Here is a 16,189-nt window from a genome sequence, read left to right as displayed (position 1 = left end):
AAAAGGATTTCCCCGAAAGTCTGACGTTAACGGGAAAAAAACAGGATTTATCGTTTTAACTGGTCGTAGAAAGCTGAAATTTGGAATGAAGGTTGCTTCGGGAGTGAAGAGAAGCATTAAGAGATAATTTGCCGAAATTCTCATGGGAAAGGGTGAAAATTGGACTTTTTGTTTTAATGTTTATGTTTTCTTTATGTTATTGTTTACAGCGGAGAGCGACTCGAATAGTCGGGTGCCAACGAGTTTCTGATCGACTTGATTCTTTGGCGCTGCGTAGAGATGTAGCTTCACTGTGCATCCTCTACCGCATGTACAACGGGGAATGCTCCGAGTTATTCGGGTTGATCCCTGCCGAATCCTTTCGCCACCGACCTACGCGACAACACTTCCATCCTCACCATTTAAATGAGTTACGTATTGAAAGGCAGGCAGCAGAGTAACAATAGTTTATTCGGGTAGACATAAAACGTAACAATTATACAAGTACCCAACACCTCCTTATCTAAATATTAACTTAAATTATTTAATTGTAACATTACGACCTATATAACCAATACAATCTATATACTCGTATCTATATAACTTTTAGGTTTTACAGAACATTACCCTACACCTCCTTATCTAATAACGAACAAAATACAACAATGATAGAAGTACTCCAATGTTTATTTTTAATACCTATTTTAACTTGAGCAATTAAATTTAAATAGATTGCCTGGGCGACCAAGCTTCGCTCGTTTAAGGTATTACATTTTTTTTTTTCTGTAATGGACGTGGGCGTAAATTAATGCGACGCACCGGTGCGGGGGGGGGGAGGACGACGCCAGTTCGAATGACTCCGAGTCCTCGGCCGGTTGCGGGCCGCAATCCACCGACTCGGGCCCACTATCGGCATTTGTAACATGACCTTCGGCCATGGTCGGGGTTTCTCCCGCCGTTCCGGTGCCTCCCACAATCAACTGTTCCTGAGACGCACTGTCCCCCGCCGAAATACCAGCTAATGAATATCTTTTCGCACCGGGTCTCTCGTTAGGTGTCAAGATCTGATCGATGTGTCGTCTAGCCGCAACCCCTGACGGAAGAACTACGTCATACGAACGAGGTCCGACACGTTCTTTAACTATTCCTTCGGCCCATTTTTCCCTGCTTTTGGTGTAATCACGTACCAGGACACGGTCTCCCGGAGTCGCGGCGCGCGGCGCCCCGCCCGCTGTGTCGGCCTGGCGGCGCTGGCTCGCGTGCACGCGCGCCGCCACGTCCTGCGCCGCCTCCGCGCGCGGCAGCAGCGCGTCCAGCCGGCCCCGCAGCCGGCGCCCCAGCAGGGCCACTGCCGGCTCCACGCCTGTAGTAGCGTGCGGACAGTTCCTGTACTGGAAAAGCATCTTGCAGATGGCTCGCTCGACGTCTGCCCCTTCGTAGGATGCTTTCTTAATGCAATGCTTAACAGACTTGACCGCGTTCTCTGCGGCCCGTTACCTTTGGGTCTATAAGGACTCGTCAGATTATGAATGATGCCATTTTTGTCAAAATAGGCTTCCATTTCGCGCGACGAGAACGGTGGCCCGTTATCCGTCACCATCTGTAAGGGTAATCCGAACTCGAAAATATTTCTCTAAATTTGGCTATCACAAACTTAGCGGCCGTACTGTTCATTTGAATTGCCTCAATCCACTTACTGTGACTGTCTACGACTATCAAATAATGTTTAGCATTGTACTCGGCAAAATCGGCGTGTAGTCGTTGCCACGGGCGCATCGGGAATTCCCAGGGCGTGAGCGGCGCGTGCGGCGGCGCGGCGCGCTGCTGCGACACGCGGCACACGCGCGGCACAGCTCTTCGATGTGCGCGTCCAACCCGGGCCAGTACACATAATTGCGTGCGATGCTCTTCATTTTTACGCGCCTAGGTGACCCTCGTGTAATTCTCGTAAAATATAATCGCGATATTTGGGTGGAATGACAACTCTGTAATTATAAACTATGCACCCACGTTCAACATATAAATTCGCTTTCCTATGAAAATATGCCATTTCCTGTGTCACTTCGACGCTTTGTGGCCAACCATTTATAATATAGTCATAAATTTTTCGCAAAATCGGATCTACCTTTGTAGCTTCCGCTATATGCCTATAGCTTATAGGGAATTCGTTCTCCACATAATGGAGATAACAGCTGTCCGCCTGCGCGTGATCGTCCCGGGCGGTCGCGGGCGACGCGGCGAGCGGCAGACGCGAGAGGCAGTCGGCTGGCGCGTTGGCCGCGGACGCGACCCACTCCACTGTGAAGTTGTATGCCGCGAGCCGCGCCGCGTATCTCTGTAGGCGGCTAGCTGCCGTTTGCGGAATGCCAATGTTTTCACCGAATATGTACGATAGCGGCTTGTGATCGGTGCGAATAACAAACTTCCTACCATATAAGTATTGATGGTTTTTTGTTACGCCATAAAAAATTGCCAACGCCTCTTTGTCTAACTGGCTGTATGACTTTTCGGATTCCGATAGCGTACGCGACACGCAGCAAACCGGTTTTTCCGAACCGTCGGGATACCTATGCGCTAAAATGCCACCAATGCCATATGCTGAACTATCCACGCTGAGTACTAACGGCAACTTAGGATTATAGTGCGCTAAAACATTATCGGTTAAATGAACTAAAATATATTTCCTTGCTCACCCGCGACCTAACGATAGGTAAGCTTATGCAAAATATGCGTGTTCATGCAGTTCCTCCACCTCCACACTGTAAGAACACACAAATCACACAAACCCATCTATCACCACCACCACACTACACTGACGCGTTTCGAACAACTGAGTACAACTGGTAGCATGGTGTACGGTTGTGTCACTCTGAAGATGAGCTCTGTTTGAGTTCGAAACGCGTCAGTGTAGTGTGGTGGTGGTGATAGATGGGTTTGTGTGATTTGTGTGTGTTCTTACAGTGTGGAGGTGGAGGAACTGCATGAACACGCATATTTTGCATAAGCTTAGCTATCGTAAGGTCGCGGGTGAGCAAGGAAATTATTTTAGTTCATTGATATGGACCTCCGCAAAGTAACGCCTGATTCAATACATTATCGGTTGTTAACATTTTTTTTATTGTTATAAAAGCCTCTTTGCATTCCGGACTCCGATTCCACTCAGTTTTCCTTTTAAGTAATTGATGTAAAGGATATAAAATAGTACTTAATTTGGGAATGAATCTGCCATAATAGTTGACAAGACCTAAAAAGGCTCTTAATTGTTGCGCGTCTTGAGGATGGGGAGCATCCATTAGTGCCTTGACCTTCCTGTCGTCTGGGTGAAGCCCGTGCTTATCTATTATATGGCCTAAATAGCAACCCTAGGTTTAAAAAAAATCACATTTAGCCAACTTGATTCTAAGGCCTACTGTATGTAACCTGTGAATAACCTCACGTAGGTTTTTCATATGATCTTCTTTTGAGACTCCTGATACGCAGATGTCATCGAAACCCCTAACTACCTCTTCCATTAACTTTTGGAATTTTTCCGGTATACAGCTTAAACCATAAGGAGTGCGAATATATTCAAATGTACCGACGTGTGTACTAATTGCCGTACATGCTCGGGACCCCTCCTCGAGGATGACCTGCTCGTAAGCGTGGGCCAAGTCAATTTTAGAAAATATTGTGCCGCCGCTAAGTGCTGCATAAAGCTCCTCGATTCGAGGTAGAGGATATGGTTCCCGTTTTAAAATTGAATTGATAGTGACCTTATAATCTCCACATATTCGTATACTCCCACACTTTTTATGACTGGTACAATAGGAGTGCCGTACTCCGCGTGGTCTACCTTCCTGATGGTCCCTTCCTTAACTAAACGCTCCAACTCCTTCTCGACAGGTTCTCGTAAGGCTAACGGTAAATTTCGGGCTTTATGAAACATCGGTTCGTGATCTTTCAATTTTAATGCAAATTGAACGGAACAAGTACCCAACCGGGCGAAAAGACATCTGGAAATTCATTAGCTAGTTCATTCACGATGCGTTCGGCCTCATCAGCGGTGTCACGTGATTCCAAATGATGTAGTTTAATTTCTATATTATTAAGTTGTAACGAACGTAACCACGTACGGCCAAGTAGCGGTGGGCCGCCGCCGGGTATAATGTACAACGGCAGACCGCTGGCCGCGCGCGGCGGCTCGTGCCCCTCACAATAACGCACACTTACACTGATGACACCGAGCGGCTTAATAACATTGCCAGTATACTATCGTAACTTAAGATCTGACTCAACGACATCATGTGTTTTGAAGTATCTTTATAAAATATTTCATTGATAGCTGATATCTTGCTACCCGTATCGACTTCAAATACGATAGGTAAATCCTCTACGATCAATTTCACCATGTAAGGTTTATCACTAGAACCGTCAACGTAAATGTTAAAAAAGTCACTGTCCTCACCTTCAGATTCCAGGTCCAAATAAAAATGATTCTTCCGTACCTTACTTTCACTACCGTTAGCACCACCACTCTTACTGCACATGACCTTGAGATGGCCTCTCGCTCCGCACTCGTCACAGTTGAACTGCTTGTACCGGCACCGCTCGGGGGCGTGCTGCTTGCCGCACCGCCGGCAGCAGCGCGCGCGCGCGCCCCGCGGCGCCGCCGCCGCCGCCGCCGCCGAGCCCGCGCGCGCGCGCCAGCCGGTGCACCTGCACGGCGCCGGCGAGCTCAGCGCCGGATGCGCTCACGCTCGCCGCTCCCGCTGCTCCTCTACCGCTGGTCTCCGCATGCCTATCCGCAGCCTCGAGAGCCAACGCTAACTCCACTGCCCGCTTATAGCTGAGATTCTCCTCGGCGAACAACCGGCTACGCATCTCGTCACTCGCGAGCCCGGACACGAACTGGTCTCGCAAGTTTTCTTCCAGTTTGTCGCTAAAGTTGCATGTGCTCGCTAGATGCTTCAGGAGTTGCAAATAGGAGCTGAGTTCCTCGCCGGGCCTCTGCCGGCGCTGCCGGTAGACGTGGCGCTCGGCGATGTCGGAACGCTTGGGCTCAAGGTGGTCTTGCACTATTTGAATGAGCTCGTCGAACGTTTTGGTTTCCGGCGCGTTCGGTGCACAAAGGTCGCACATGAGATCGTACGTGGGTTCGCCGACTACAGTTATTAATGTAGCTACGTATAGGTCCTCACTGATACCGTTCAAAAGGATGAATTGTTTAACGCGATTTACGTACATCGTCCACTTTCGCGACGATAGATCGAACGCTTCGATTTTACCGTACGGCATAGTCACTTATTTTTAGGTACTTTCACGTCTAATCACAACAAAACACCTTAATTATTGTCTATTTTAGCTTTCTCGTCGCCAGTTACGTATTGAAAGGCAGGCAGCAGAGTAACAATAGTTTATTCGGGTAGACATAAAACGTAACAATTATACAAGTACCCAACAAAATGGTTGGCGGTCCTCTACTGTGCGTTTTTCCAGAAATTTCCTGCCTCGCACAGCAAAACTCTGGAATGAACTATTGCCTGCGGTATTCCCGGGCCGATATGACCTTCAAGTTTTCAAGAAAAGAGCGTGCTCCTACCTTAAAGGCTAACAACGCACTTGTGACTCTTCTGATGTTGCAGGTGTCCATGGGCGACGGTAATCGCTTACCATCAGGCGATCCGCCTGCTCGTTTGCTAAAAAAATGGTAGTTAGCTAAAATTGGGCATGTAGTTTGCTTGGGGAATGTAGAGGAGCATTGAGAGAGGACTTTCCAAAATTCACATGAGAACGGGAAAATCAATTATTTTAAATTCAGTTATTTTAAATAATCAATTATTTTAAATTCACCCTACTAAACTAACCTGTAGTAAATACGCTTCCGTTACCGGTAAATGAGCGCATAATCCTCATTGTGGTGTCATCTTTGTCTGGACAATGCTTAAGAACTACTTCGGCTACGTTAGGATCACACACAACTGTTGAAAATAAAGAAATGATTTGAAATGTGAAAATCATGCATCACTAAATATATTAACTGTATCGATTGAAAAATGAAAGCTTTGGGGTTAAGAACTTGGTGATTCTTATTTAACAAATGGCATGATTATTGATATACCATCCTCCCCAAATATCTTCTGTCCCTTGTCATAATCAAGGAACGGAATTCTCATAGCAAAAACAAATGTAAAGAGGGATTGACCATTGTGTTTTATAGACTATTCCAGTTATCGATTTTTCGCATGTTACCGACTTTTAACATTATTCTGTAACATTTGACCTCTTTGATTGGTAAGCCACTTGTATCTTAATTAAAATAAATTACGTCACGTCACATTTTACATTTGATGTCGCTTGAGTTATCATACGTATTATTTTATTAAGTTCCCGTGTTAACGAAAATGGTTAATCGTAAAAGCAAACGATTAACAAATGGATCAAGTAATGTCCTTCTCTTCATTTTAAATTATTCTCTTACTTCTTTTAGTTTAAATGGTGACAATGTAGAGAAAATAATGTAATTTTTTTGTTAAAACTGACAAGATGAATAAACTTTAGTAAATTAGTACAGATATAGGTAGATTTCGATTCTGTTATTTTGAATGAAGGTTAGTCTATCGTCAGTTACACTGTTTCACATTTCCGTTTCGATTTTATGTTTAAATTGTAACAAACACACAGGTCTATTTTTTTTGGTAGCCTATAGTGTCCCACTGCAGGACAAAGGCCTCCCCCATTACAGGTATAATTTAATTACCTAAAACATATCGTGCTAACTGACAATTAAACATCGACAGTCGATAAAACACAATGGTCAATCCCTCTTGACATTTGATTTTTGCTATGGAAATTCCGCCTCTTGGTCATAAGCCTCTGCATATATAGCTTTAGCCCGCAAATTAGTTCGCGTAGGTAATTAAGTTAATAGTTACAGTAATGTAATTGATATCTTAAGTTACCAATAAGGCAATAAGTTAAAAAACTTATAAAAAACAGCCAAAATGCATGTTGGCCTAGATTTACTTTTTATACATATTAACACAATATTTAAAGTTTGGTTTTAAAAATTAGATCACGATTTTTGCAGTGATTAATTTAACCATTGCGAATTTCAATGGTCACGTCCGATCACTACGACGTCCGAGTATTTGAATTTTCCAAGAATATCGGGATAAAAAGTAGCCTATATGTTAATCCAGGGTAATATTACCTACCTGTGTGCCAAATTTCATTCAAATCCGTTCTGTAATTTTTGCGTGAAAGAGTAACAAACATACATCCAAACAAGCATCCATCCATACAAACTTGCGCGTTTATAATATTAGTAAGATAAATTAGGTTCTGGCGCGTCGCCGGCCGCTACCGCGGCGCGCTCGCTTTACTCGCTCGATTCGCGCGTTGTGGTCGCAATTGTACCTAACGCTCCTTCTCGCTCCGCTCGTCGTCGTACCTACCTAATTTTCCGATGCCAAATTGTCAATAAAAGTTATTTTGCTATGAGAATGAGTATCATCTACGCACGCTCTAGTTAATTTTCTGTGCAGTATTTTTGATGTGATTGAAGTATTTTTGTACCTAATAAAATTTATTTGTCTCGCATTAGAGGAAAAAAGTAATTTCGTGCTGATCTATATTTTCGAATTATCTGAAGTACTAGTTTTGCTAAACATTAAGTTTATTTGTATTGAAATAATTTAATTGATGTACAAAAGTATATAAATGATGAGAATAAATTGATAGGCAATTATTTATTTGGTGTGCAATTACTAAAATTCCTTTCAAAACGGTTTTAAATGTATTTCACCAGGTATCATTTTTGGTATTACGAGTAAAACACGAAATCTCTTTAATTTATGACTGCAGCACAATAAAATCTGACTGAGTTAAATATCATAAAATATAAATGACATTAACAAATTCTTAAATTAAATCCCTGTGTACGAGTCCGACTAGCCCTCAGCACTTATCTTTAATTGAAAAAAGTAAAGTACTTACCAATATATAATCTATTCGCCATCCACACACTTGTGAGACCACCTAGTTCAATTGCCCTTTTTGCAATAGTTATTAACCCATCCATTCGTTCTGAAAAAAAAAAATTATTACTATTTATTGTTTTTACGAGTCTCATCGACATTGTATTATCATGCCGTAAATATATATACGTAACAAATAAGTTTTGTTAAAAATATATACGGTCGACTGCCGTCATACTTTAGGTTCCGTCTACTGGATTCTTGGTCTGAATTCTTGTAGTGTTCGTTCTTTTTTTCGAACTTCTTTTGTCCAAATTTCACTTATATTGGAACAACCAACTAACTTTATGACGATTCACTTTGAAAACTATTGGCAATTTTTTGTATGATATGATAACGTTTCATTTCGTAGATTTATTTTAAAGTAGATTATTACAATAAACTACTACACGATTTAATTGTAAACTTGCACGACCGCTCCATCATCAGATAAGTCAAAGTCAAACTGTACCCTAAGATTATTCTAAAAAGCCCAAACACGGCTAGGTTATATTGTTCTATCTTGGACTTTCATTGCGTGCCTTACTGATTCTTCAACAGGCCCTGAATAATAAATATTGAACAAAGTACATATCCTAAGATGATTCAAACAAACCCAAACACGGCTAAGGTTACGTTGTACTATCTTAGAGTCCCAGTGCCTAACTTTCGGCTCCATCATCAGATAACGTGCATGATACCATATTATAATGTCTTAAACTTTCTTGATTGTCACTCATAGTCAAAATACCACGCACCGGCTTTATCACGCTAACATACACGAGTAATATTTACCTCGACGTTTCGGCAACATTACAGTGGCCGTGGTCACGAGTAGACTGAAATGTGCGGTGTCAAGTCTGCCTAGCAGCGCGAGTCCTTCGAACTACCCGCACTTGCAGGTGGTAGGACCTTGTGCAAGGTCCGCCCGGATTGCTACCACCATCTTGCTCGCTAATCCTGCCGTGAAACAGCAGTGCTTGCACTGTTGTGTTTCGGCGTGGAGAGTAAGACAGCCGGTGAAATTACTGGCACATGAGGTATCCCATCTTAGGCCTCTACGTTGGCAACGCATGTGCAATCCCCCTGGTGTTGCAGGTGTCTATTGGCGGTGGTGATCTCTTATCATCAGGAGACCCACTTGCTCGTTTGCCATCCAGTTGAATAAAAAAAAAAAAAAAAAAAAAACTTGGTCATTTTTGTTTGTCACCCCATCACACCGACACAACACTAACAACGTCCGATCAGCCCTCAGAACATTCATCCCGACGCCGACACTTATAAGTGTCTTAAGTGCGGGTAGTTCGTGATACGAGTGCCGATACTATTTGTGATCAAGTGCGGGTAGTTCGAAGGACTCGCACTGCTAGGCAGACTTGACACCCCACATTTCAGTCTACTCGTGACCACGGCCACTTTTGCTGAAACGTCGAGGTAAATATTACTCATGTGTGTGAGGGTCATAAGTCCTGTGCGTAATATTTTGACCATGATATACCAAATTATTGTATTATCATCAAAATTACCCGTAAACGCCAAATTTCGTGTTAATACTACAACAGGAAGTGGGTCAAAGATTACGTTAGATTAGAAAGGTGAAGTTAATAAATATAAAGCGTGTAAAAAGTATGAAATACATTTATTTTGTATCCTTTGTCAAGCTTATTTTTGTGGTAGATATTCCGTTAAAAATAAAAAGAACTAAAAGGTTAATAAACTAACTAAACTGGCTCAACTATTTAATTTATTATTATTTTATTCATTTAGATTTTTTGATATTTTGTTATTATTTTTTGTTTAGTATTATTGACTTATTATGATTTGTGCTGTGTTATGTTGTATTAATAATAATAATAAATGTATTGAGTTATATGTATAATAAATTCTAAGCCTAACTAAAAAGTTAAAATGTTATTAAAATCAGATAAGAAATATACCGTTTTATAAGTACATTGTATTTAGGGGCTGTTTCACCATTCATTGATTAGTGTTAACTGGCGGTTAGGTGTGATGCCGTCTCTATTTGTTTTGTTCGAATAGACGGAGACGGCATCACATTTAACCGTCGGTTAATGCTAATCAATGGATGGTGAAACAGCCCCTAAATCTGCGTTTTTATCACATTCCCAATTATTATAAACAAAAGCGTGTTACATCGTGACGACAAGAAAAATAAAGAAGGTGTAATATTTTAAATGTTCTGTATTATTTCATTAAAATGAAACACGCTTTTATTTATTATTAGGAATGTGATAAAAAAACCGGCCAAGAGCGTGTCGGTCACGCCCAGGATAGGGTTCCGTAGCCATTACGAAAAAATCAAATAATATTTTTCTAAGAATTTCGTATTTTGTACGGAATCTTGCAAGTTTAGGTATGTTTTATACCTTAGGCTGCTTTTTACTCTTAAACTTCTAATAATTCTTAAGCAATCTTAGCCGCTATAATTTTCCTGATTATGAGATTTTAGAGGTGAGGGGGTGAGGAGGGGAGGGGGACGCTCGATTTGAATAAAAATTAGCATTTTAAAGTTTAATATTTCGCAAACAGATTACTGAATAGAGAAATCGTCTCAGCAACCCCCTAATGGTCTTAAAAAACCTATCCACCGATACCCTACACTACAAGATTGGATGAGAAAAAAAAATCATCCCCACTTTACATCTATGGTACCTACTCTAAAAAAATTGTTTTATATGTTTTTATTTTACTACTTTGTCGGCGTGACTGATAGTATATTAGTACCAAATTACAGTTTTCTAGTACTAACGGTCTCTGAGCTTAGCCGCTGACGGACAGAAACAGGCAGACAGACATAGCGAAACTACAAGGGTTCCTAGTTGACTACGGAACCCTAAAAACGCAAAGATTTAATACAATGTACCTATAAAACGGTATATTTGTTATATGATTCAAATTATTTCTAACTTTTTAGTTCTTTTTCCTTACAAGTAATAAAAGCTTGGTTTTTTAAGGTTTAATTTTATTTTTAACTTTTTAGTATTTTTGATACAAAATTTACTACGGCGTAATATTTGCGATAAATATTCTTGAGTGCAATAGATCCCAAACCAATGATTTTTAAAATTGTCTGTTTGTCAGTTTGTTTGTTTGTGCGTTTGCTCGCGCTAATCCTGCAATTCACCGACGTTGATGTATTGTAGGTAGGTAGTTTTCTTGGATTAACGAATCGGTTCACAAGTAAAAAAGATACCTATGTCAATTCAATGTAAAAAAATTCAAAGAACTCTTTTGACACAATGACTGTTAGTTGAACGTTAGCCGTTTGTGGCCTATTGGCCTATCTAGGCCATCTGGACGGATGACATTGCAAGAGTTGTAGGCAACCGGTTGATGCAAGTGGGGAGTTGTCCTTAATTGTGGTGTTCTAAGGGAGGCCTGCTGATGTCTGGATAATGATCATACTGTTACTTTAGATACCCGAAGCTTTGGTTAACTATATAACCTTTTTGTGAATACAAAAGTATCAATACAAAAGTAAGGGAAAAATACATAACTGGAAACACCGACGGGGCACATCGCTCGAAGAATAACCAAATAACCTAATATATAAGGCAATAATTATAAGGAAAATAACTTAACCTAACCGTTGGGGGAGAAAAGTCCACAATTGGCGACCACGAACCGAGGACGAAGCGTTGGCAGGCCTCCCACTAGGTGGACTGATGACATTGTGAAAATTGCGGGAAACCGGTGGATGCAAGTGGTGAGTTGTCGTTCATTGTGGCGTTCTAAGGGGGAGGCATTTGCTCAACAGTGGACGTCTTCCGGCTGATAATGATGAAATGCATAACCAATGTGAGTTGCCTCACATAAAGTAATATAGTTAAGCATATTTAATAGAGTTCAGCTTATAGGTTGGAGGGTGTAAAGGGCGCTTGGCGCCTGGTTCTCCTGGTCCTCTTAAAAGAGATTGTCGGCGAATACAGGGAAAACACAGGACATCTCCATAAAGTAGAAGACACGCACTAGCATCGGTACTCCGATTTTGTGTTCAGACAGTGCTTTATGGCACCTGTAAAGGCAGGTAAAGGACCTGAGTTAAGTCACCGGCAGCGGGTAGGCACCGTTAATTCGTGTGGTGCGACGCACATCCACGCAGATGCTGCTGGTCGCGTGTGATTGGCCTGAGAAACCAGAGCCTTAGGGATAATAGGTAACAAAAAAGCCGTTGAAAGCCACCAAACCGTCATGCGGTAGAAAAGCGAAATGGGATAAAAGTCGCAGAAAAGTCACCCGGTACGTCTAGATAAAACTAATCGGGATAAGGTTATTTATTCAGTAACTATGAATAAGAAGTGATTATTTTAATGGCATGTATCTTTTGTAAGCTGTGCTAGGCAGTCAAAAAAATAACTGACTGAGATAAATCTACGTCCACGCGGACGAAATCGCGGGCACAGTTTATAATTAATAACTTTTTAACCATTTAGTTTATACTTAATAATTTCTTTATCGTTTATGTTAAACAATATTTTCTTTCCTTACAAAGAGCCTATTTGTAACCCTCTAGCTACGACACAGGCCAAAATGTGGCCATTTGCCTGCTGCTTTAAAGGATAATATCAAAATGTGTACCTTCATTAGTTTTTCCAAATAAATATGCATGTCCAATAATAGGGTATGACATGAAGCCCAGTTTTGGTATTTGGTTATATATTTCGCGTATTCTGCGCCTTTCCCATGTATAGCACATTGACCAGATGCACAGTGCAATGAATAGTAATAGCCAGAACATGTTAGTCGCTAATCACTTAAGTAACTTCAATATTACACGTCTCTCTTGTGTGACTATTCAGACGTAAATAAGGCTCCAACACATAACTATTTTTTTTTATTGTTTAAATACAGTAATGACATACAGTTCAAAAGCTAAGCTTAATAAATAATTTATGGCACTATCCTAAAATGCTTCGCAACTAAGGTGTTGAAATAAATATCTGAAACAGTATTCAGTCGATATAAGAATAAACAATCCTACTAATATTATAAATGCGAAAGTTTGTGAGTGAGTGAGTGAGTATGTTTGTTTGTTAGTCTTTCATGCTGAAACGGCTAGACGGATTTGTTTTGTAGATAGCTGACCATCTGGAATAAATCAAAGCCTACTTTTTATCCCGATATTACCACAAGGTAGGGATAAAATCTCGATATCATTTAATAATATTGTAAATCTATTTAAAAATATATACCTCGTTGAGTTTCTTGCCGGATTCTTCTCAACAGAGGTTTTTCCGAACCGGTGGTAGATTTTTTTTGACATTCATAAGTGCCTTGTTATAGTCTAAATGGAATAAATATATTTGACTTTTGACTTTGACTTTGAAATAACAACCGCTGAGCTTCGAGTAATGAAATTTGGGTTGATTGTTTTAATGCAACGTCAACGAAAACCACGATGTAATTTTCGGGAATTCCTACGGGAATTTGGTAAAATCCCAAAATCTCAATTCAACCGCTGTATCTCGACGGTTAAAAGGCTGGTTTGAGGTAAACCTGAGCACTTTTTTGGCGCATGGCTCCATCGAAAATTTGGGTATCATTCCGGTTTACGGGGTATCAAGTGTAGCGAATTTGGTTGTTTTTTTTCAGAGCATGTATAAAGATCCACAAAAAAACGTTTTTTATACGATTTGTAACTTAAGCCATTTATCCTCGAATGGAAACAAATAGCATCAAAACATTTGAATTGCTTTTATTTGATCATATATACTTAACAAAAAAGTAAAATCGACTACAAAACCCTTGAAAATATCAGCACGACCCAGCAGGAGTGGGACAATTAGTCATCTACCTCACCAACATACTATGGATTTCAATCCCTGCTGCTGGGTCGTGCTGAGTCACCGACTTCAAGCTAGTACGTACCTTGAAAAATATTTTCAAGGGTTTTGTAGTCGGTTCCATTTTTTTTGTTATTTTTTTTTATTTTTTGGAGTCGGTTTTACTTTTTTGTAAAAAAAATCTTTATTTATTTCGTAGCCAAAGTACATCTCACAACGATACCATTAAGCTCAAACTTTAGTTCGAAAGAATCATTAACTTAAAGCTTCTTCTTAGTCGCTTATCTAGATATATTAATCATGATTGTTTATAGACGAGCGAGCATTACTTAGCTTTGATGAGTTCCATTGGTCATCTACGGTCTTCTTCATCAGGTCCAGGTTACCAAATGATACTTTCTGATTTTAAATGCTCATCTTAATGCTAAAAATGCAAAAATCGCCATAGATGTGCCTATAAAATTTGAGGTTTGCCCTCGATATCCTTAGGATCCCATCATCAGATCTTGACTTGGTGACAATGGGACCACCTCAGAAGAATACTCTTTCGTATATATTTTATATATATATATTTTCGTATATATTCGTAATAAAAAAAAATATTTTGAAAATCGTGTCCACGATTGACTGAGTAATCGGTGAACAACATTGGAACATCAGAACCTCCTTCTTTTTTGAAGTCGGTTAAAAATGAAACAAAGGATGTTAATTAATTTTGCTTCAACCAGAATTTTTATTGCATGTAACTTAAATCATTTTGCCTTGAACATTTGAACAAAAAGTTTCTCACTTGAATCAATCTTGTACCTGAACTAGTATATGAAACAAGTAGCTTTTGTCCGGGGCTTCGCTCGCATTAAATTTGTTTTGATTGATTTTTCGGAGGATTACATGGAAATACAAATACAGACAGACGTTGTTTTAGACAGATGATGCAAATTTTGGAATTAAAAAATCAACCTTCATACGTAATTAATCCTACTTCGTACCAACTTTGAAAACCTGTTTCGCTGATTCAAGGGTGGAATTTTAGAAAACTTTAAATTAAGGTACACTCGTTTCTTGTACCCGCGAGTTAATACACGATATAAATAGGATTCTATCATTATCAGGCCTACGGGTCTGTTCCAGACGAATTTTGGCATGTTATATAGTTACTAGACTAGCTTTTGCCGGTGACTTCGTCCGCGTGGAATAGTAACTTTGGGAAGTATTTAATTTATTTGGGATACCTATTCTGCCAATAATAGCACATAAAAACTTCTACGGTTTAATCTATTTTAATACATCCCTATAAAATATAAACATTTTTTTTTGTTCTTCCATTCTTTGGTAAAACATACATGATTATTTTGCGGGTAGCCAAATTTTAGCAATACCACAGGCAATACGACGTGTATTCTACCCTGCCAACACAAAAGGACTAATTCTTCATAGTGAACTCTTGACCACTTAAGTCCTTTGTTGTAAGTTAGGAGGGTAGGATTATAATTAAGACAGCCATTTTTACTAAGCATAGCTACTAGCTACACAAATTTCCGATAAATATACCTTATAGTAAATTTGTTTGGAATTCCTTACGAACTTACATCCCCATATTTTTAAGTAAATAGGTTGAAATTTGAAAAGCGCCGAAACAAATGTTTTTTTAGGGTTCCGTTCCTCAAGAAGAAAAAGCGACTGTAAAATATTTATTCGTAAAACCGAACAAAGTAAGGTTATCTATATAAGTAATGAATCCGACCTTAAAAAAATCAAGTGACTGGTATGTTTCTCGGCGTTATGTATTTTTATAATTTAAAATATGTTTTCTTCCCATAAAAACTCTCCAATTGCCCTTGCAATATTGCAATTGTGCTTATAAGCATGTGTATCATACGCTATACTCGTCCGATCTAATTGTTTTTTTGTACTGTTTACAACAACTACAAACGTCAACTTATTATTTGTTTACACATTTTTATTGAATACTTTGCAAGCATCTCTTTTAAATATTAATCAACAAAATAAAATATATTACATTATTTCTATACTAGTAGGTATTTCTTATTTAAAAAGTAAATATCCGTCTTTTTCTAGGAGTGCCGCGAATTCTATTTATTTAATAAAGGTAAAAACTTATTTTAAATTTGTATTTAAAAATGACCAATAACGCTTTCAATGGTTATTATCAGAATGTGAGGGGTTTGCAACCAAAATCTTGCGATTTGTTTTCTAAAGTTGCTCAATCAGACTATGATTTTATCTGTTTAACGGAAACTTGCTTAACTCCACACTTTTATGATGGAGAATTTTTTTGATAATAGTTTTGATGTTTTTCGGTCCGATCGATCAGCTGAAGAGAGCGAGGCGGCGCGTGGCGGTGGCGCGGCCGTAACGTGCGCGCGCGCTGCCGGCCACTGCGCCGGGATT

The 16,189-nt window shown here is 39.8% G+C and overlaps 1 protein-coding gene across 1 annotated transcript in view; it reads right to left on the bottom strand.

Annotated features, from left to right (window-relative positions):
• LOC141433261 (cytochrome P450 4V2-like) overlaps positions 1-12,798 on the bottom strand; it is a gene marked incomplete in the record, with an annotated part of 118,702 nt that extends 105,904 nt beyond the window's left edge. Inside the window, 3 exon segments of the mRNA XM_074095225.1 lie at positions 5,823-5,936; positions 7,954-8,043; positions 12,573-12,798. Coding sequence (XP_073951326.1) covers positions 5,823-5,936; positions 7,954-8,043; positions 12,573-12,732 — 364 coding nt within the window.
• Between the last annotated feature and the right edge of the window lie 3,391 nt (positions 12,799-16,189).

Source organism: Choristoneura fumiferana, chromosome 12 (genome assembly GCF_025370935.1).
Source record: "Choristoneura fumiferana chromosome 12, NRCan_CFum_1, whole genome shotgun sequence".
In the NCBI taxonomy this organism is placed as follows: domain Eukaryota; kingdom Metazoa; phylum Arthropoda; class Insecta; order Lepidoptera; family Tortricidae; genus Choristoneura; species Choristoneura fumiferana.
This window is presented reverse-complemented; position numbering and strand designations above follow the sequence as displayed.